This window comes from Mustela nivalis (assembly GCF_964662115.1).
Source record: "Mustela nivalis genome assembly, chromosome: 14".
In the NCBI taxonomy this organism is placed as follows: domain Eukaryota; kingdom Metazoa; phylum Chordata; class Mammalia; order Carnivora; family Mustelidae; genus Mustela; species Mustela nivalis.
Genome location: NC_139033.1, coordinates 86727134 through 86749889, shown reverse-complemented (window position 1 = coordinate 86749889; position 22756 = coordinate 86727134). Strand labels below are relative to the sequence as shown.

At 46.9% G+C, this 22756-nt stretch overlaps 1 protein-coding gene and 1 long non-coding RNA gene across 36 annotated transcripts in view; one reads left to right on the top strand and one right to left on the bottom strand.

The window, feature by feature from the left end:
* The window catches only part of DEPDC5 (DEP domain containing 5, GATOR1 subcomplex subunit), a 137205-nt gene extending 114753 nt beyond the window's left edge, over positions 1-22452 (top strand). For 33 of the 35 annotated variants that reach the window (XR_014302455.1, XR_014302456.1, XR_014302457.1 and 30 more), the window contains 9 exons: positions 1627-1704; positions 2209-2341; positions 3777-3885; positions 5155-5379; positions 10223-10392; positions 15274-15445; positions 18012-18072; positions 21430-21512; positions 21681-22452. Coding sequence is in view for 28 of the 35 variants with exons in the window: in XM_082697827.1 (XP_082553953.1) it covers positions 1627-1704; positions 2209-2341; positions 3777-3885; positions 5155-5379; positions 10223-10392; positions 15274-15445; positions 18012-18072; positions 21430-21512; positions 21681-21973 (1324 nt within the window). In the remaining 7 variants the exon portion in view is untranslated. Of the gene's footprint in view, positions 1-1626; positions 1705-2208; positions 2342-3776; positions 3886-5154; positions 5380-10222; positions 10393-14968; positions 15446-18011; positions 18073-21429; positions 21513-21680 lie in introns of those variants that run through there. The other 2 variants (XR_014302460.1, XM_082697832.1) reach the window with 2 other exon arrangements.
* LOC309847532 lies at positions 5391-9233 on the bottom strand. Its single transcript, XR_014302492.1, has 4 exons — positions 8990-9233; positions 6565-6722; positions 6184-6299; positions 5391-6084 (listed from the first exon to the last, which is right to left on the bottom strand). It is a non-coding gene; the product is annotated as an uncharacterized lncRNA (long non-coding RNA).
* Positions 22453-22756: the final 304 nt, after the last annotated feature.

The window sequence follows — 22756 nt, the reverse complement described above, 5'->3', positions numbered from 1 at the left end:
GCTGAGGATCACTTCAGAGGCAGCAGGCAGCCTGGACTTCTTTAGTCTCTTTTGTCCCCCCAGGCCCAATATCCCCATCAAGCCTGGCTGATTTTTCGGCTCTGGACGTCGAGGAGAGTGGAGGGGCTGCCTAGGGAGGGAGTGAATTTCTCTGCTTCCTCATTGAGTGGCAGGTTTTGTTCTGCTTTTGGAAGAAAAGAGGAACTGGGGATTCTTGGGCTGGAGATGAGAAGACCAGAAGTGTCACAAATCATGATGATGAAAATGACAAAGAATAGGTCCCATTTTGTGATGAAGAACTGACTAGCAGTTGGTACTGCCCCTGGGAAATGGGCTGCATAGAGGAGCTAAGTTCTCTGCCATCGAAAATGTTCCTGCAGGCGGGACAGCCTCTTGTTTGGACTCTTGTAGTAGGGACTCAGGACTTAGAAGGAAGTTCACTTCATGGGGGAGTGGCTGGTGTCTTCACAGGTTTTTAAATTTTTTTTTTATTTTTATTTTTTTAAATTTTATTTATTTATCAGAGAGAGAGGGAGAGAGAGCGAGCACAGGCATACAGAATGGCAGGCAGAGGCAGAGGGAGAAGCAGGCTCCCTGCTGAGCAAGGAGCCCGATGTGGGACTCCATCCCAGCACGCTGGGATCATGACCTGAGCCGAAGGCAGCTGCTTAACTAACTGAGCCACCCAGGCATCCCTCACAGGCTTTTTTAAACCTGAGATTCTGAAATGCTCCACGGAGTCCTGGACCCTCCAAATAGGAAGAGGCGGCTGAGACTGAGGAAAGGGAGAGGTTTTATGGATTTGAGGAGCTTCTGGAATAAGCTCCAGGTTTGGTATGGTGAGCGGCTAGGAGTGTCCCCCACCCAGTAATCTGGGCTCAGCTGTCAAGTATTGCATATGTTTAAAGCCAGACCACTGAGGAGGAACTAAGGTATTAGGTGGTAGAAAGTTCTGGGCTTTGGAAACAGGCAGACCTGGATTCAAACCCGGACCCTGATACCTCCCAGCTCTTTAACCTTTATCTGTTCCTTTAACCTCTCTGAGTTTCCAGTTGACATTACTGTTATTATGTTCAGTATTGTTCACCATTTGAGACTTTGTAGGTATCACCCCTACACTTAATATTTTACACACATTAGCCTCATGGCACCCCCAAAAGATAAGGAATAGTATCACCCCCATCTTCAGATGAGGGAACTAGAGTCCCTCCAGCTGGTAAGTGATGATACTGGAATTCTCTCTCTCCTGCTCTTACCAGGTTACCTAGCGTTCTCTGGTGAGATTAAATGGTGGGGAAGGCTTTGGGGGTAAAACCAGAGCTGTCCAGGGAGATCTCTCGGAAGTGGCTGAGGTATTAATTAAAAGGGGAGGTGCTTATTAAGGGAAACAAGTTTGGACACAAAACCACTTTGATTTTTTTTTTTTTTTGAATCTTAACATGTACGCTTTCAAAGTAGGAAACCCCCCATGAGATATCCCTAGGATATAGTGACCAGCATTCGCTTGAATGCCTTCAGTATCACTGTCATCCTTGGCCTCCTGCTCTGTAAGAATGGTTCCTGAAGGTCATGCTCTTGACCGCACCCGTGTCCCCATGCTTTGCTGACTGGACATTCTGTTTACAGCTCTCAGCAGCTGGCAGCAAGCTCCTTAACTTCATCCTCCACCCTGACGGAGATCCTGGAAGCCATGAAGCACCCCTCGTAAGTGGTTTGTTATGTGTATGAGTGCAAGGGTAGGAAGATTTCAGAGCCCTGAGACACAGTGATGCTCGGGCAGTGTGATTTGGTGGATTCAGCTGGCTGTATTGTTCAACAGCTGTGAGACCCTGGATAAGTTCCTTGATCTCTCTAAGCCTAGGTTACCTTGTTTGTAAAATGGGATACTTGTGGTTAAGTTGCAGGCTTAGTGTAAGGATTAAGTGAAATAATTATGTAAATTACCTAGTACAATGCATGACAGCTATAGGTAATTCTCTTAAGTGTCAGATTCCTCTTCCTTCTTCTCCTTTTCCCCCCGTAACACCTCCTTTTGTCCGATCTTGCAGATTTCTGTGGGTTTAGGAATAGTGAGAGAAATTATACTGTGTAGAGCCTTACTTCAGAAATTAAATGCTCTAGTGGGAGTCCCTTCTTTTTTACCTTCTCTTTTGCTTGTTGCCACCATGCACACATACCCTGCTCCCTGCCTGCCATGTTGCAATTCAGGACTGGAGTCCAGCTGCTCTCAGAACAGAAGGGTCTCTCACCGTGCTGCTTCATCAGCGCAGAGGTGGTGCACTGGCTGGTGAACAACGTGGAGGGCGTCCAGACACAGGCGATGGCGATCGATATCATGCAGGTGAGACAGCACTGGCAGGGCCCATAGGACCGTCTGCTCAGGCCCCTGAGAAACCAGAGCTGGTCTTTGAAGCAGCTGTCCTTTCCAGTAATGGGATCTGTGAGTTGTGGTAAGGCTCTGCTTTTAGTAAATATAAGGCCTATCTGCAGTCCATGAACGTGCAGGTCTTGATTTGAAAGACACTATACCTTGACTTAAAAATCCAGCAGAATTTATCATCTGAACTGAAGTGTTCTGGATGGAGTCTGCGCTCTTGAACGTTGGAGGAGTCTGTGAAAGATTCCCAGGGAATGCCTTCTCTCTGACCTCCAGCCCCCATTTCGCCCGGGGCTACCTCCTTCTTATTCAGGATCCAGGTCTCTGCCTCAGGGACCTTCTGGTGCCCTGGTCTTACTGTGTCAGAGCACTTAGCACAACAGAAGGAAGATGCTGCCTATCTCATTTCATTGTTTCCCACCTTGACTGGGCTCCTTGAGGGCTGAGCTATCTCTTGTCTTCCCATTTCCAAATCACCCTGCTGTTTGGCACACTGTAGGCACCCAGCAAACACTTGCTGAATTTAATGACACTGTTCAGAACTGGAATCACACAGTAGAGGAAAAGAACAGGGAAGGTCAGGTTGGCTGATGGGGTTCATGCTGTCCTGTCCACACAGAGGCCCCCACTGAAAACAGTCCCAGCTAACTTGTCATCCCTGAAACATAAAATCAGTAGCTGATTTGAATAAACACGCAATCTTCATTTCCCTCTTCGAGGGTCTCATTAGGCTGTTTTACATGACCTTTACCCATCCCTGAAAATCAGATTTTCCTTTTTACATGGTAGAATACTTCTACAGCCCTTAAAATGAATGAGCATGAAGGATGCATTAACAACATGGACAGTGTCTGAAGCATGATGTTGAGTGAAAATCCAATATGCAAACTGATAATTATATTATGCCATTTATTTAAAATTTACAGTCTCACAAAAACACCTCATATTCTCTATCAGTCCTTGTGCATATAATAAAATTATTAAAAACATACATGAGAATAATGTTATACTAACCATTTATTTCTGGGGAGAGAGGAAGAGGAGTGAGACATGGGAGGGTCCACAGAATATTTTGTTTTGTCTTCTAATTAAAGAATCTGAAGTCAATATAGCAAAATGTTAAGTTTGTTGAAGTTGGGTAGGGGTATACCTGGATCTTCTTTATACTTTCCTGTATGTTTGAAATAATTGATGATACTATAATAAGCCTTTGAATTGTGTAATATAATTTACATCAGGTCCAGCATTTATCCTAGAGCAATCATCATGACTGATGGGGGGGGTGAAGAGTAGGGTCTCCTTAATGTTCTGGTCACTTCCTCGACTCCAGGGAACTGAGGGCTGCACCTCAAGATGTCCCTCCACAGTAATTTCAGAGTTTCAATGTGTCTCCTTCTAGAAAATGCTGGAAGAGCAACTCATCACACATGCATCTGGTGAAGTCTGGCGGACCTTCATCTATGGCTTCTATTTCTACAAGATAGTCATGGACAAAGAACCTGACCGAGGTCAGAGATAACGTGAATGCTGTTGCCCATGGGGGCAAGTGTTTTTCTTGGTGACTTGCTTTGTCAAATGATGGTGGTTCTTGAGTTCCTTGTGTGACTTTGTATTCTAAGTAGACAGATCTGTCAATTTCCTGAGCATTTGTACTTAATTTAAGCATAACCAGAATGACGAGTATTTCTTAAAGCTATGGTATGTTCTTGGTCAGAATGGTGTGGATGGAAGATAAACCTACAAGAGGCCAAGGGATCTTGGTGTGAGGAAATTCCCATTAGCCATTTTTGGTTACTAATTTGAGTAATAGTGCTCCCTTCCTGCCCCTATCCAGTGCAGGTGGTTCTGAGTATAGACAGGGTTTGATCTGTAACTTACAGCACTTTTTACTTGCTAGACTCCCATTTCTGACCCCAGAAAGACTATCAAATCCTAGCAAGTTTTCTAAGATACATTTTAACTTTTTTCTTTTAATGAGAAAACATAATTCCAAGAGGGAACCCATTCCAGCAAGGTCAGAGGTAGCTCATGTCGTGCTTAAGGCACCCAAGATTCAGAGCCATGACTCTAGTCCACCCAGAACCCACAGGGACCTTGGCTGGAGGTGACTCCCATACTGCAGACAACTGGCTTCTCAGCCTCTGGGTTTTGGGAGTCTGATGAAGCGGCGAGCACCCTCACTGTGCTCTTTTTTATCCAAGAACATGTCGGAAGTGGATCTGTGCAGGATTTTTCCTGGTACCCAATAGCATGTCCACGGCCACCTCTCCCCTTAAATTCTCACTTGGACTAATACCAATTTTACCTTCAAGTTGGGGGGGAAGAAACAAAGCTGGTTACTGTTACCTGCTCTGAAATTAGAGATATGAAACTGAGGGAAGGAAAATCTTTTTTAATTGAAGAAAAGTTCACGCAACATAAAACGAACCATTCTGATGGGAACGCTTCTCTGGCATTTAGTACGTTCCTGGTGTTGTGCAAACCCACCACCTCTGTCTAGGGTCCATATCGTTTTCTGGACCTGTAATGAACCCTTGTATCCAGTGACAGTCACTGCCAAACTCCAACTTCCCCCACCCCACCCCTGGGGGGATCTGCCTCCTGTCTCTAGGGAGTGGCCTATTTTGGATATTTCATTCAAGTGGCACCCTATAACATGTGGCCTATTGTGTATGGTTTCACTCACTTAGCATCGTGTTTTCAAGGTTCAGCCCTGCATCGGTACAAAAATGAGCATTTGTACTGAGGGCACTTTCTTTCCCCTTTGCTTTTCCCAGTGGCCATGCAGCAACCCACCACCTGGCACACAACGGCAGTGGAGGACTTTGCCAGCTTCCAGCGCAAGTGGTTTGAGGTGGCCTTTGTGGCCGAAGAGCTCTTGCACTCCGAGATTCCTGCTTTCCTCTTGCCCTGGCTGCCTAGCCGGCCAGCCTCCTATGCAAGCAGGCACAGCTCCTTCAGCCGCAGCTTCGGAGGGCGAAGCCAGGCAGCTGCGCTTTTAGGTAGGTGCTCAGCTCAGATGGGGTCTGGGGATGATGCCGGGAGCTGAGGGAGAAGGGCAGTCAGCCAAGGGGACAATGCCACATGGACCAGGATTAGAGCCACTGCGCCTGTCATACAGGTAGTCTGTCCACAAGGTGGACTCTTGTATTAGCTCCCACTGACCTGAGGGGGTCAAAATCGTTATTATCCCAACCAAGAAACAGTGTCCAAGAACTCTCAAATCAGAGCACAGTGCTAAACCTGCATAAACAGGAGAGAATAGACAGTGGGGCCACTTTTCCCGAGAAGCAGCCAGACTACAGGGCTTGTGAGCTGCTGCTCACTCCTGGTTTAGGACCTGCCAGAAGCCTTCCCAGGACCTTAGTGTCTTAGGATGTCTGAAGAGAAAGGAATCTCAGAGGTTATCCATTCCAGACACTGAGGCTGAGCATGAATCTTTCTTCCAGCTTTCTTCCCCAGATGTGCTCACCACATCAAGGGATGTAAACTAGGAGTCTTCCCTCCTTTCCTTGGTGCCTGCAGTTCCAAGATAGGGGTGCACATTCACGTATTGAATGGTAGTGACCTCTGTTAGGAAATGGGACCTTTGCTCTCAAGGACTGGACTGGTGGGTTGGGCTGTAAACGTCTTTAGGCAATGCATGCTCTAGGCAAGCAGTCACAAGATTTTCCTCAATGGCAGGTTGGAGAGATCCTAAAAAACCTCTGGAAAGAAGGGAGGAAATGTGACATAGATCAAACTCCAGGGAAATTCCACCTTCTGCCTAGTTTGCCTGGAAATGCCCAGCTCATTAGAATTCTTACCTAGCTGGTAGAATGGAAATGCTAAGAGTCATGATGGTTTCCAGATCGTCAGATTCACTTGGGTCCAGATGTAGCTTTGAACCTTGCCTTATACCTTCACCCCAGCATGCCCAGCACTGTGTGAGAGAATTGGGGGGGGGGGGCATGGAGAAGACAAAACTATGAAGAGAGTGGCTCCCCTAACCCCAGTAGTCACGACTTACCCGCTTCCTTGCATTGCATTTTTAATTCTGCCCCTCCTTGAAGTCTTTTGGAAAAAAAGAGGCCATCTACTCCCTACCTACTAGTTACCAGTAGCACACCACCCCCTCCCCCCTGCCCTCCACACCACCACCCAGTGAGGCAAAATATCTCCTGACATTGTCCAATGTCCCCACTTACTCCTGGGTCAGAGTTACTGCTTTGGGAACTGTCCTCTTTGCATCATCATTCTGGTTTTGGAGGCTCCTTGACAGTTTCTGCATATGCACATCCTCATTAACAAAGTCTCCTCCTTCAGCAGGCTGGTGGAACCTTCTCCTGTCCGCCATAGTCCTAAGCTTAAGGTGAGATTCAGATTATTCATTTTAGCTTTGGTTCTTAGTTACTTCAGAAAAATTGCACTTAAAGAGGAGCACCGTATGGAAAAAATAAGTCATCTTCTCAAAACAAAGGGAGAGTAAGGGGGAAGAGAGGATTTAGGTCTTCATTAGGTGGTTTATTAAGCAGGTGTCCTTCACTTGGGGTTTGCATGTGGGCGTTACGGTGTTGGCATTGATTCTGAAACCAGAAGGAATTTCATATGTTTGCCTCTTTTCTTGAAGCTGTCCTTTCATTAGTTTTCCAGTGGCTCTCAGGATTATAGTAGAATTTCATTCATCCGCTTCTTTTCCCATTAACCCCCACCCCCCACAAGAAATGTGTTTCTTACCACTGCTAATTCTATCCAGCAACACCCCTCAGACCTCTGTGTTAGGATAGGAGCTACTTCTTCCGAGCCTTTTTTTTTTCCAGGTTAGAATGTAGACATTTACTTAAGTGAGAAAGATGAGTTATCTTTGAATTGGACTGTCCTCAGTGTTGGTTTTTTCCCCCTCAGGAAAGAAAAAATTAATCTGGTTTATAGGGGGAAGAAGAGGTGTGTATCATTTATGACCTGCTCCCCTTTCTGTTTTTTTCGGCGTGTTCCTTTTCCAACCTTTCAGATTCTTAGTTGGAAATCTGCTTGTCTTAGCAGAAAGACATTCTGATATTTCTGATGGGTGCCACAGTCCTGTCTGCCCTGGCCCATGGTGGCTCCCACTTCTCCCCTCATGTTGTCATTTGTCGCCTACCTGTGAAACTACAAGGGCATCTGAGACCCGGGGAGAAGCAGCACTGTATCCCTTAAGCCCACTCACACACCCTTGACTTCTCAGTTTTTTCTTGATAACCCCACTGGGTCTCAGGGTCAGAAGAGGCTGCCACACACCTCGGTCCAAACCCTGATGTGTGAATGGTTTCCATCCCACTCCTAATAAGTGGGGAGCCAGCTACTCCTTGAAAACTACCCCCAACACGGCACTCACTCCTGTGACTGACTACTCTTTCCATTTTGGGGCAGCTCTGGGTGTGACTATTGATCTCTGGTGCCCTACCTGAGACTGCAGTCTCTCCTCCTCTAGTGGCACTCAGCCCCTCCCAGTTCATTGTCAGCCCCCTTGCTGTGACCCGGGGCAAGGACCCTCAGCCTGTTCCTCCTCTGGGTTTTCCCCTGTTTACTGCAACTCAGTGTAGCTCACTGTCCCAAGGTGAGTAAGCAACTAAGGAGTGATTCAGAGAACTTGCTGGAAGCTGCAGCACAGCTGGGGCCTAAACCTTTGTCAGCATTGTTAGCCTACTGGCCATGTCTATACTGTCGAATCTCATCCCTGAAGTAGTGAAAGCTAGTGGTATCTTGAGCCTGTAACCACTTGGCTGAACGGGACACTTCCTTTGGCTTCCTCAGACTAGGCCATTCTGAACTGAATATGCCAGATGGGAGAGAGGAGATGTGTGAGGTTCTCTGCTGGTGTTTACTGAGTGCCCTTTCTGTTGTGACCCTGGCTTTTCCCCCCTGGAGGACTACCCCATCCAAGACCAGAGAACAAAGCTTTATTCCTTTGATTGGGGCTATTAAGTAAAAGGCTACTGTGGTTGGGCCATGAATCAGGAACACAAGGCTGAGACAGAAACTAGTTCTGATGAGACTTCTAGCATTGAAGCCACCATGTTCTTTAGCCTCAAGTGTCCCAGGTGGCTGAGCAGTGCCCATGGGAGTCACGGCAATGCCTCATATTGAGCATTGCTAAGCTTGTAGCTTAAATGGGGGAGGAAGGAATAACAGGAGGGTTTCAAGTGGGGTGGCTAAAGAAGAAGGAAAGAGGGGGGGTAGTCTGCAACCTCCTGGCAGCCATGTTTTCCTTGATCCTCAACCCTCCTCCAGGAAGCAGCTGGGTGGACACCACCTCAGTTTGCAAATGAGGAACTAAACCATTAGAGCTGAAGCCCTGTCCTCAGGGGCACCTGGCTGAATGGCCGAGCATAGACCTTCCAACTCCAAAGGAAGAACATTTCCCATTTTGCACATTCTGGCTATGTGAGCATGATAAGCTGTATACCCAGCAGCTGAATATCAGTCCACCCCGGGGCCATTCAGCATCCTGGCTGTAGCTCCACTGCTGCTCAGCCGGAGCTGATTAAAATTGCTGATTCAAGAGCCATTTTATCCTTGTCAGTGGTAAAAGCCACTCAGGGCTTCTACCTGCAAAACCCAGAACTAAGCTGATGGCTTCAGATAAAGGGATACCTTTGGATTCATGGAGCTGAGGAGAATGAGGAGCTGATAATAGTTTGTAGAAACCCGACGTCTGGCACTGCCCAGTCAGGCAGAGCAGAGCCCTGATCTTTCCATTACTTCTGAGCCTCCTTCAGGCCTTCGGTCTGGTCAGGAACTTGATTGATCCATCCTTAAAACATCCCTAACTTGGGTTGAACAGGATTTCTGAGCAAGAATTCCAGATAGGATGAGCTAGTTGGATACCAGTGTAGAATCTGAGCAACATGCCGTTGATGGAACAGGGTGTTGAAATTCATTATGAGGTTTCGATGCTTGAGAAAAGATTCTAGAACTATTGTCTTCCTGGGCTGAAACCAGAAAAACGAGACTTCCTCCTCCTCACTGTGGTCTGGGCTGTCTGTCCCATGGTGTCCCTTTGTGGGTCACTGGAGGGGGAAGATCTGGGGTTCAGCCTGGCTGAGGTTCTGACTCTGATCTTGGTCAAGGCATTTCTCCTTCATGGGCTGCTGTTTCCTCATCTGCAAATGAAGGAGTTGGAGCCAATGAGGGGAGGCAAACTATGGCTTAACCGGCCAAATCTGGACTACCATCTGTTTGTTTGTTTGTTTGTTGTGTAATAAACTTTATTTTTAGAGCACTTTTAGGTTCACAGCAAAGTTGGGTGGAAAGTACGCAAAGTTTTCATATACTCCCCGCCCGAGCACATGCGCAGCCTCCCCCACTGTCTATGCCCTGCACCAGAGTGGGGCGTTTACCGTTGGTGAACCTACGTTAACAAGGATCCCCCCGGGCCTCTGGCTTACATTCGAGTTCACTGCTGGTGTTGTATATTTTGAGTTCTGATGCACGTGTAAGGATGTGTATCCACCATGATAGTATCATACAGAATAGTTTCACTGCCCTAAAAATCTTTCTGGTTTTGTAAATAAAGTTTTACTGGAACACCACCTGGCCTATTCATTTACATTGTCTCTGGCTGCTAGTGCACTGCAATGGCAGGGTTGAGTGGCTGAAACAGAGACCACAGAGCCTATAAAACCCAACATATTACCAGGCCCTATGTAGGAAAAGTCGACTGACCCCTGAACTAGATGATTTTCAGGAAGCTTCTAGAATCTGTGATTTTCGAGTAGGTGATTCTGCAGATGTGTATCTGGATGCTTAGCTGTTTGTTCTTCCACTTCATCCCACTCTTTCTTCTCCCTCTCTCTCTCTCGGGGTCCCTTCAATGTGCTGATGTAGCTGCCACTGTCCCAGAGCAGAGGACTGTGACCCTGGACGTGGACGTGAACAACCGCACAGACCGGCTGGAGTGGTGTAGCTGTTACTATCATGGCAACTTCTCCCTGAATGCGGCCTTTGAGATCAAGCTCCACTGGATGGCTGTGACTGCCGCAGTCCTCTTCGAGATGGTGAGCCTCCTTGTGTTGTGGTCAGGGCCTTGGCTCACCTTACCGAGGGGCACAGTGGATGCTTGGTAGAGATTTGTGTCACTATTTTTTCCCCCTTGGGTTCAGGCTCCGATTACCTTTCACCTGGACTGTTTGGAATAGCCTTGTAAAAAATTTAAACACAATAAAAAATTGAGACAGTCAACAAAGAACTAGGTCAGGGTTTCTCAGCCTTGTCAGCCTTCTCTTGACATCTAGAGAGGGATAATTCTCTGTTGAGTGGGGCTGTTCTGTGCATCGTAGGATGTTAGGTAATATCTAGGACCTCTACCCTAAATGCCAGGAGCATGCCCACCTTGGGACAACCAAAAATGTCTCCAGATAATGCTGCATGTCCCCAGGGAGGAGGAATATTGCCCTCAGTTGAGAATCCCTGGTCTCGAGTGAAAAGTAAATCCTTCCCCCACCCTTACCCCGTTTCCAGGGATTTCCATCTAAAAGCAACCACCCTGTTATGTAGTAAGGAAGTCACTTATGTTTAGCACTAGGTGTTCTATGTAAGTGATGAATCACTAAATTCTACTCCGGAAACCAATATTATGTTCTATGTTAACTAACTAGAATTTTAAATGAAAATTTGAAGAAAAAAATACAGGCAGCCCCCTGTTGCACCTGGCTGGCTCAGTCAGTAGATTGATCTCAGGGTTGTGGGTTTGAGCCCCACATTGGGTGTAGAGATTACTTAAAACAAAACAAAAACTTAAAAAACATTTTTTTAATGAATAAATAAAAACAGCCACCCCACCACTTTGTTGAGTGTACTTCCAGAGATAGTATATGCACATACAAAGCCTTGTTACCATTTTTTTTTTTTTTAACAGCTATGGTAGCTTGGAATACTGTAGTTGACACTTGAACAGCAGGGGTATCAGGAATGCTGACTCTATGCAGTCAAAAATTTAAGTAAAACTTTTGACTTTCCAAAAACTTAACTACTAATAGGGTACTGTTAACCTGCAGCCTTAAAGGTAACATAAACAGTTGATTAACACATTTTGTATGCTATATGTATTATATATTGTATTCTTACAATAAAGTAAGCTAGGAAGAAGAAAATGTTATTAAGGAGATCATAAGGAAGAGACAATGCATTTATAGTCCTCTGTTTATAAAAAAAAAAACAAACCCACGTGTAAGTGGACCTATGCAAACCTGTGTTGTTCAAGTGCCAACTGTATTTGCAATGTGTTTTTTGTCCTACTACTATTACTATTGCTATTGCTATTACTATTACTATTTTTGTTCTGTTACTGTATCCTCAGTATGGGTTTAAATAAGTCTGCTTTGTTGTGTTTCAAACAATGTGCTTCATTGTTTTTAAGTGCTACAGAATATTCTGTTATTTGTCTGTATCATTGTTTACTTTTTTTTTTTTTTTAAGATTTTATTTATTTGACAGATGGAGACCAGAAGTGGGCAGAGAGGCAGGCACGGGCAGTTGTGGGGGAGCAGGCTCCTGCGAGCAGAGAGCCCGATGTGGGGCTTGATTTCAGGACCCTGAAATCATGACCTGAGCTGAAGGCAGAGGCTTTAACCCACTGAGCCACCCAGGTGCCCCTGTATCATTGTTTACTTAACCAGCCCCTTGACAGTGGCCATCACTGCCTTTAACTCTAGCTCTCAACAGGGGTCGGGTTGGGGGAGAGAGTGTGATTTTGTCCCCTTAGGAGCATTTGGTAACATTTGGAAACATTTTTACTTGACACTAATGGTAGAAGAGTGCCACTGGTGTCTAGTGGGGTAGACACCAAGGATACTGCGCATCACTCTATAACACCTTACATAGGACAGCCTCAACGACAAAGAATTAACCAGCCAAAGTTGAGTGCCAAAGCTGAGAAGCTGTCTTCTAATTGGTCTTCTGTCTTTTGTCCTTCTAGTCAGCCTGGCCGGTCTGTCTAATCGGGTCACTCACTGCTCGCACTGAGAGACCAGCCTGGCCACTGCCATCGCTGGTCCCAATGTCTTTAGAACAAGCCCTCCTTAACCAGGCTGTCAGAATCTTACAGGTGCTCTCTTGAACCATCTTTGCAGCCTGCCACTCCTTTAATACACTCTCCCCTTCAACCCAGAAGAATGCTTTTCTGTGGCTTTAACGGAGTCCTGCTGTCCTCCTACATTGGCGCAAGCATCTCATTGCTTTGCTGAGAGCAACCAGAAGGTTCAGGAAGACTTTACAGAAAGCTAAGATATGACCAAAGAGAGTGAGCATGGCATCAGCTAGCCGCATATTGTTTTTCTCTGCAGGGCTCAGAAGCCTAGTTTTGTCCCACAGGGCATGATACCCTGGGGAAGAGATTTGTCTTTTTCTCTGCCTGCCCATCCCCAGTCTGCCTCTGCATGGCATTAGTGCCTCTGTGGACCCCTTCCCTGCAACACTGGAACATTCTCAAGGTCCAAATCAAAAGAGATGCCCCGCGGAATGCTTGGGTGGCTCAGTTGGTTATGCATGTGACTCTTGATCTCAGCTCAGGTCTCAATCTACGGTCGCGAGTTTAAGCACCACATTGTGGTCCACACTGGGCAGGGAACCTACTTTAAAAAAAAAAAAAAAAAGACACCAAGCCACCTGTCTGGCTCAGCTTTCAGAGGACACTGGCTCTTCTCCAGCCAGTTGACACTGGGATAAACCACTTCCTCCAGGCAGAACTAACCCTCTGACCTGGTAAACTAATAAGCCTTCTCCTTGGAAGCCCTACCAGATAATCCTATCTCAAACAACATGACCATAACATTCATAGATGCACACGTATAGTCACAGTTCCGGGAAGAAGAGTATCTCCCCCGGGGAGTATAGCAACTGTCTTTAAAAATACACTTTTCACACCAATTCATGTAAAACCCACTGAAAGCTGCTAATCCCTTTATCATTACAGATTTGACCCTTGAATAGCAGGGGTTTGATTTTTAAATCAAAAATTTTTTTTTTAAGATTTTATTTATTTATTTGACAGACAGAGATCACAGGTAGACAGAGAGGCAGGCAGAGAGAGAGAGGGAAGCAGGCTCCCCGCTGAGCAGAGAGCACAATGCGGGACTCGATCCCAGGACCCCGAGATCATGACCTGAGCCGAAAGCAGCGGCTTAACCCACTGAGCCACCCAAGCGCCCCTTAAATCAAATTTTTAAAGTATATACAATACAGTACTATAAATGTATTTTTCTTAATAATGTTTTCTTTTCTCAAACTTACATTATTGTAAGCATACAGTATATAATACCCATAATATACAAATATATGCTAATCAATTGCCTTTCTTATTGGTAAGGTCCACAGTAGGCTATTAATTAAGTTTTTGGGGAGTCAAAAGTTATACTCAGATTTTTTTATTGCATTGGGTGTTAATGCCCCTAACCCCTGTGTTGTTCAAAGGTCAACAGTATTTTTTAAGTTTTCAGAAATCTGTAGCGTAGATTAATTATTATTTTAAGGGAGTGTCCAAATTTGTTATAAATTACAATTTATTATGTAATTTTATAATATGTAATATTTATAATATTGTAATGTCTTTTGTAATATTAAAATATGACATATTTTAAAATATGACATAAAATAAAAAGAGCCTTAGAAATTATTTTGGTCAGAGGCAAGTGACTGGCTTAGTAGAGCACGCGACTCTTGATCTTGAGGTTGTGGGTATGGGCCCTGTGTTAGGTGTACAGATTACTTAAAAATAAAATCTTTTCTTTTTTTTTTTTTTCAAGATTTATTTATTTATTTGACAGAGAGAGATCACAGGTAGGCAGAGACGCAGGCAGAGAAGAGGGTGGGAAGCAGGCTCCCCCCTGAGCAGAGAGCCCGATGTGGGGCTCAGTCCCAGGACTCTGAGATCCTGACCTGAGCTGAAAGCAAAGGCTTAACCCACGAGCCACCCAGACACCCCTAAAAATAAAATCTTTAAGGAAAAAAAAAAAAAGAAAGATTATTTTGGTGAAACAGAAATCTTGGTTTTTGTTGTTGATGTGTTGTTGTTATGACTGTTTCTAGGGAAAAAAGCTAAGAGTGGTCCCCTTCAATTTTTAACATAACCGTATCTATTTAAATTAAATTATCGCTCAAAATAAATAGCTAAATAAATAAATACACACACACGTATTTATATATTTTAAGATTTTATTTATAGTAGAGAGAGACTGGGAGCACAAGCAGGGGAGGGAAGGCAGAGGCTTTAAGCCACTGAGCCACCCAGGCGCCCCTAGAAAGTATCTTAAGATGTAGAAATTTGCCATTGTTCTCCAAGGAAATGGTACTGAGGGGGAAGTTTGTCTCGCTGCCCCAGTTAACTTTGGTTCAGAGTCTTTGGACAGACGGCTTTTGGGAGTTTGCCGGAGAGAGACTTTCATTCCACCAGGTCAGGGCTTATCACTTTTGGCCAGAGGCCACCACAGTCATCTTGTGCCCTGCGTCATGTCCCTTCCAGCCAGCCTGAGTAGATTGTTTTCCTATTTGATACTTTGGTCTTAGTAAATTTTTGATAAAGGACAAATTTAGAAGGACTTAACTTATATCCTGTGACCTTCCTCCAACGTCCTATAGAATGAGAAGGCCAATTAGGAGGCAAGAAATAGCTCTCTCCTGTCGCTTCCTCCCAGAAGAAACACTGAAGTTGCCGAAGCTTGAACTGGGAGGAGGAGCCACTTAACTCGCAGTTCTTCAAGTATCTGTCAGAGGAGCAAACTGTGCTGTTTCCTGACCAGGACCAGTTTGGAGCCAGTGAACATGAATAAATGAACACGCCAATCAATACGTATGCCGCCACGGTGGCAGTCTCGCTCCCTAGGAAGTATTTTCTCTTGTCTGAATTCACTTGGAGATGACTCTTTTTCTGTGCTTTCCACCAGGTCCAGGGTTGGCATCGCAAAGCCACTTCCTGCGGCTTTTTGTTGGTCCCTGTTCTGGAGGGTCCCTTTGCGCTGCCCAGTTACCTGTATGGCGATCCGCTTCGAGCACAGCTCTTCATTCCACTCAACACCAGCTGCCTGCTCAAGGAGGGCAGTGAGCACTTGTTTGATAGTAAGAGACACTCTCCTTGGATGTTCTGTCTCCATGAATAAGACCCCCCCTCCCCCAAGGCCATCCCTCTAGGCCAGTGCACAGAGGGAGCCTTTGGACAAGGGGGCTGAAAAGATCTGGGTCTCGTACTGGTTCTTTACTTAGTGTCCGGGTAACCCTGCACGAGTCACTTAATGCCTTAAATTCCTTATTCCTCAAATGAGAGCATGTCAAGTTGAAAACTGCCTTGCCAACTCAGGAAGACCCTTGTGAGGCCGGGAGCAGATGGTGGGTAGGAGAGGGTGTGAGACACTGTAAATCACGAGTAGCTCTGGTATTCTCCCCACACTCTCCTTTCCGTGCTCTAGCCTAACTGGCTTAGGACTGTGGGAATTTGAACCTTATGGGAGGCTTGAATTTGCTATTTCATGCAAACGGACTAAAAAAAGTGGGGGGGGGCATTGAATGCAAAACAGGATCCAGCATCCTATTGTGCAAAGCTGTAGTGTGTCAGCACCTGGTACACACATGTGGCTCGAGTCCAGCGTCTCAGGGAAGACAGAGCAGAAGGGGGCTCGGAGGAGGACAGCAGGACTCTGAGGACAGCCTTTCCCCTGGGACAGGACTGTTAGTCCAGGGGGAATTGGGAGTGGGCGGAGGCAGGGAGTAGGTGGGGCTGCCTTCCTGCTCCGCCCTGCTCCACAGATCTCTGAGGGTAGGTGTAGGACAGATCAGAGGACGAGTCTTACTTCACATGGCACATTATTTATCCCCAATTAATTGCTCATTTTGATGAACATATAAATAGCCCCTACAGAGCTCTTGGTGAGCTGACAAATGACCTTTTTGAAAATGAAAAGTTAGAATTGCTGCTAATATGTCAGTAGCCCTTTCGTTTCTCAGATGTAGACATTATAAATGTGAAATGAAGAATTTTTTGGTGTGAGGGAAATGGTTTCTTCCCGTGCCTGTGTTAGTCTGTGTAATGGTAGAAGGAGAGAAGCAGCCCAGGGGTGAGAGGTCTTACTAGGTCAGGGAGGTCTCACTAAATGTTGCCACACTTTTCCTGTGAAAAGGCTGCCCGGGGATGCAAACAGCTTGTGTTCCAAAGACCCATCTGTATATTCTTTGTTTACGTCTCAGAGGACGTTTTTATACAGACACTGTTTTCAGTGATGGTTAGGGTTTGAGGCAGGTCCCACAGAACCCCTGGAGGCTATAGGTCCCATGATCTGTAGAGTTGACACAGTGCTGTACACACACACACATACATACACACACTCACACACACACCCCTTCTCATGTAATCTCCCAGTGGCTGACAGAGGACCACTGTGGTCCTGAAATGCCACATGATTCTATTCGTATCTGATGATTTCAAGCCAGACAACCACCTCATGCTGCTGTTTTTAATATGCTCAGGAGACATGTCCCCCACACCAGCCAGCCCTTCTGGGGTTTTCCACCTTCACTGTCACAGCACAGGATTGCTGGCAAGGCTGGCATTGGAGGACATTTTTGTATGAGCTGCTGGTTTTCCCTGCCTGTTGTAACCAAGGCTTCAAGACCAACATCCTCTGTTGGTTGCCATGGTTACAGCTGAAGAAAGGAGTCCTAGTTTAAAGCAATAAGGGCGTGAATCTAAAAATCAATTTTCTTGCATCCATGCTGCTTCTCTTCCTGTCATCTCCCCTTCCAATAACAGTGGATTCCAAAGCTTAAAAATCTGACAAGGAATCTGCTCTTTGTTTTTACCTGTTAAGGCTGAAGTATTTTTTCTTATTTGCTCTTTAGTTGCCTGCAGCCCTCAAATGTATTCTAGATAGAAAATTCCAAATGTAAAGAGAGTAGAGAGAGCGCCCCTATTCTTCAGGATATCTTGTGCAGTTGCTCCTCCAGCCCTCAGCGTCTCAGTCCCAAGAGCAGTGCTGGCCTGTTGCCTGTTGCCGAGCGACAGCCTGCCTCAGCCCTCCACCTCCTCCTCAGCTCTTGGTCCTCACACCAGTGATGCAGAAGGAGCGAGGCTGGAGCCATGATATGGGCGATGGAGGAAGGCTCTTGTCTGCTCCCCTGCCCTCCCTAGCCCGTCACTTTTCCAAAAATAATTTTTAATATTTATTTACTTCAGTATCCCCACCCATAAAATAGAGCTTGTACCATTGTCTTTCCTTGTAGGGAAATTGAAGATGGGTAGTAAAATTTTTTTTCTTTTCTCCTTAGAAGCAGATAACATGCATTTAAAGCTTATCTTCTGTTGGTATTTTTAATGTCATGTTCCTTTCCACTTTGCGCATAGGAAGTCATTAGAATGAGTCTTACCTCGAGTTCTGGTAGCTCACACTGGTTGCTGAGGACTCCTATTCAGTGCCTTTCTAGACCCTGATAGAGCTTCAGGGAAGTGGTGGTCAGAATGCGCCTTTGTTCCTTGGGATGGAGGCTGGTGTCCCAAAAGTGGTTAGTGTGGAAAAGCTGGACTGAAGCTCAGAGGGGAGGAATGGCCAAGAGAAGTGAAGGATACAGAAGGCCAGATCCAGGGAAACTTAAAAACCTTGGGATCGCACCCTGGCATTTTTTTTTCTTCTTTCAGGCTTTGAACCGGAAACATACTGGGATCGAATGCACCTTTTCCAGGAAGCCATTGCACACAGGTTTGTCCCTTAGTAGGAGGGCATCATGGGAGGGCGTTAGTGACTGTTGTGAGTAGTCGACCCAAACCCAGTTTGTTTCATTTCTGGGGAAGTGGATCTAGTTCACCAAAGACCGACTTGCTGCCGATACCCTACAGGACCCTTTGCCTTGGTTTCAAAGATAAGAATTACCCCTCCAGTTCCTGTAGCTGTTGTTTCTCAGACCACATTACCATCTTCCAGTTGAGCAGAAAGCAGAAAGCTTCCTCCTTAGCCTCCAGCAAGACTTTGAGCCAAGCTGTCAAGCAGATGACATGAGATGAAAAACTATAAAATGCTTCAAGAGCCCCTTGATATATGCTGAGAAGATAATGGGGGTTAAAAAGCAATGGATAAGTCCATGGGTATTTTTTTTTTTTAAGATTTTATTTATTTATTTGACAGAGAGAGATCACAAGCAGGCAGAGAGGCAGGCAGAGAGAGAGGAGGAAGCAGGTTCCCCGCTGAGCAGAGAACCCGATGTGGGACTTGATCCCAGGACCCTGAGACCATGACCTGAGCTGAAGGCAGAGGCTTAACCCACTGAGCCACCCAGGCTCCCAAGTCCATGGGTATTTACTGGCACTAGGATTTGTGCCAGGGAGGGGCTTCCCTGGGCTTAGCTGCCCTGAGGCCAGTCCAGCTTTGTCTCTAGAATGCGCCACTCAGTGTTCATTTGCTGCTTCGTGTTAATCATGGCAGAAGCAAGTCCTCCATTCCCACTTCCGTAATCCTCTCTCTCAGCACTGTCTGCAATGTCCTGCCATCTCCTTATTCAGCTGTTACCACCCCATCTCACACCCCACTCCCGCCCCGGCCCACCACAGACTGGCTTCTTTCTTCCAGCAGGAGAGGGTGCTGACTCGGGGCAGAAGGTGGGCAGCATAGTGGATGGGTGGCAAAGGGTGTTAATCCAGAAAGCAGAGAGGCCTGGCTCACCTCTGCCTCCACCAGCATGCAGCTGAGCAAGTTCTGGAACTGCTTCACCTTCATTTTCTCACCACTCGCTGGGTTGTTGGGAGGGTTCTCCAGAGTTCCCTGTACCTAGGAAGCCCTGGGTAGACAGTAGGTATCATTAGGAAGACCCCAGCTGACCGATGAATTTATAAACAGGTCTGATGCTTCCCTTGGATGATATCATTGGATGGTAATTGGATTTTGCTGGCTACATGTCACTTGGGACATGGCCTTTTGATTTTTTTCATGTCTTCTGTCCCATCCCCACGAATCACAGCATGGACTCTGCTGGTGTCCCTGCACCTGAACATCGCGGTCCCTTCCCCACCTGGACCCACCGTCCTTACCTATATCTTACCCCCACATTCTCCTCTAAACCCCACCCCCTCCTCCATCTATCAGCCATGTTCTACCACAGATTCCAGGTCCCTGCTCTCTCAATCTCTCTTTCCCTTTTTTCCCAACACACTCTGTCCATCTGTTACCCTAATGTAGGGGCCCCTGGAGGACAAGGGTATGCATTTTTCTCATTTTTGTTTCCCTTTACAGCACCTAGCAAAGTGCCTTGCCCAGAGTAGCTTTTGCACGTGGGGGACTCTCGATTGGAAGGTGGCTCTGAAATGAAACATTAGCCCACCTATAAGGTTCATTTCTGAAAGAGTTAGAAACTGGTCCAGTAAGTAAAAATCTATAAAAAAGGAAGAGGAAGAAATTGGTCCAGCTTCCCTGGACCTTCCCCAGCTTCCCTACTGTGGCTCCCCAGCTCCTTCATATTTTTCTGGATGGGTTGGGTGCACCCCACCCCAACCCCACCTTTGCTGTAGTCCTTGCTCGAATGTTTCCCAAGTGGACAATGAAGGAGCCAAGTGCTATGTGATTAATTGCCGTTTTAAAATTAAAGGTCTTGGGGCGCCTGGGTGGCTCAGTGGGTTAAGCCGCTGCCTTCGGCTCAGGTCATGATCTCAGAGTCCTGGGATCGAGCCCCGCATCGGGCTCTCTGCTTGGCGGGGGGGCCTGCTTCCTCCTCTCTCTCTGCCTGCCTCTCTGCCTGCTTGTGATCTCTGTCAAATAAATAAATAAAATCTTAAAAAAAAAAAAAATTAAAGGTCTTCCCTGGTGACCTAAGGAAGAAATGAAGGAAAATTCTGGTCAGGCTGATCCATGCTGAGTAAATAAACAGCCTTGGTTGAAAAGTAGAGGGGAAGAAAGGCAAAACCCAGAGCCATTCTTACACGTGATAGAATCAGCCTATAGATGATGCGGCTTGCTGTGCATGCTAGCTGATCCATTTAACTTGCATATTTGACTTCATGTGTTCTTGATAAATAGTTATTGAAAGCCGGTGTAAAGCTGGCGGCTTATACAGAGAATGCAATGGAAGGAAACAGGTGCTTTACCTCCTTTAGTTCTGCCCACATCACTGCGTTCGTTACATAAACCTCTCAGACTCAGGGCGGGAGCTACATCTGTTAACACGTCCTTTTCAGCAGTTAACAGGTAGAGCTGTAATAAATGTGTTTGATGGAAATAGAAAAACCCGGAATAGAATAAACCATAGATGGGAAGCAGAATCGAGTAAGTCACAGATGAAAAGTGGCTCCTGCTGCCCATTTCCAGAATGGAGCAGCGAAACAGAGAGCCCCAGATTTCGTTCCTCGTTTTTAAGAAGAGGATTTCAGTTAAGAGGTTTCATTCCATTTCACCTAAGAGCTTTCTTTGAGAACCCACTATGTGCTTAGAACTAAGGGAAAGAGGTGTGGCTAAGATGAATTAAGATAAGCACCTTCCAGGGCACCTGGGTGGCTCAGTGGGTAAAAGCCTCTGCCTTAGGCTCAGGTCATGATCCCAGGGTCCTGGGATCGAGTCCTGCATCGGGCTCTCTGCTCAGCAGGGAGCCTGCTTCCTCCTCTCTCTCTCTCTGCCTGCCTCTCTGCCTACTTGTGATCTGTCAAATAAATAAATAAAAATCTTCAAAAAAAAAAAAAAAAGATAAGCACCTTCCCCCTGTCATCTTGTGGGTGGGAACACAGCATGGTGAAGGACCCAGTGTGGATTCTAGGGAGAGAGAGAGCAGAGGGGTGGGATGGGGCAGTGCAACAGCGCCCAGGGGAGGGGCTGACTGGACAGGTGGAGGGGCAGAGACAGGGCTGGATGTGGAGTGCAGCTGGTGTGAGGGCTCTTCCCCACCTGGAGATGACGGGAGGCCTGTGGGAGGAGGTCTGGTGAGGGCGAAAACCAGAAGCTTGAGTGTTCAATCTTGGGAGAAATTTTCCCAGGTCCCTGTAGCTCAGGCTGTCAGGAAGTCCTATTAGCCACATCTGCTCTCCCTGTCCCTTTAGCTAAGGAGGCCCTAATCTGTGTGTCTTCCTGTGCTTCTCTTAGGTTTGGGTTTGTGCAAGATAAATATTCCGCTTCTGCTTTTAACTTCCCCGCTGAGAACAAGCCTCAATACATCCATGTTACAGGTGAGACACTCTAGGCAAAATGTGGGGTAGGTGGGTTCCTGTGGCGGGAGCCTGTGCACGAGACCCTCTCCCCATGATTGAGCCTATGTCTGCAAAGCCCCTGCAGCTGCCCAGGGGTAGGGGAGCCCTCCTGGTGGTGGTGACATGGGGCCTCCCCTTGCTCCTCAGGAACAGTGTTCCTGCAGCTGCCCTACTCCAGGCGCAAGTTCTCAGGACAACAGCGGCGGCGGCGGAACTCCACCAGCTCCACCAACCAGAACATGTTCTGTGAGGAACGGGTTGGCTACAACTGGGCCTATAATACCATGCTGACCAAGACATGGCGCTCTAGTGCCACAGGGGACGAGAAGTTTGCTGATCGGCTGCTCAGGGATTTCACGGACTTCTGCATCAACCGCGACAACCGGCTGGTTATGTTCTGGACGAGCTGCCTGGAGAAGATGCATGCCAGTGCCCCGTGAGGCCAGGCTGCACCACGGGCCGAAGCACAGCCGAAGCACAGGGAGGATTCTGTTCTTGTCCAAGTCCAGTAGGGGCAATGGGGCTCCGGGCAGCAGGCGGCAGTGCCTCCGTCCATGAGTGGGGGCCATTGCTGCTGCTTTCCCTCCTGCCCCGCCAACAAAATGTTCTTCTCCTCGAGGAGAAAGACTCGGGAAGAAACGAGTGCTGAGAGCAGGTGGGAGGCCCAGATGGTCCGTGGGAGGACCTCAGTACTGGGGAGGGGGGCGAGCAGCCCCCATGAATGTCCTTGGAGAAGGGGTGGCTCCTGAGAGCGTCCTTTCTTTCCCCTAGCCGTGGGCTTTTCGGAGCCGTCTGCTGATTCCCGCCCAAAAGTATGCACAGGATGTAAGATAGTTTTGTGAAATAGTGTACCATAGGCTCACACCAACTGTATATACCTGTACATATCAGAAGCAGGAATAAAGTGCCACATGCAGCATCTCTGGCCCCCGCCTTGTTCCTGGCAGCGGCGATCCCATCCTCGGCTGGGCAGTCGGGCCTTGTTGGCAGTGACATGGTGGCAAATGAGGCAGCCACAGAAGGTGAGGAGGACTTTGAATTCACTGTCTTGGGAGAGTCTGGCCGGGGATTTCCTGAAAGATGTCTTTTCATAAGCCCTTGGGCAAGAACAGAATAGTTTCTTTCAGACCTAGTGAGCAGAGCAGATAGTACCACGCACAACTGCAGGCTTGTGCTGTCAGAATGAATCTTGCTAAGTGGGTGAACCCAGGTGTGGCACGCAG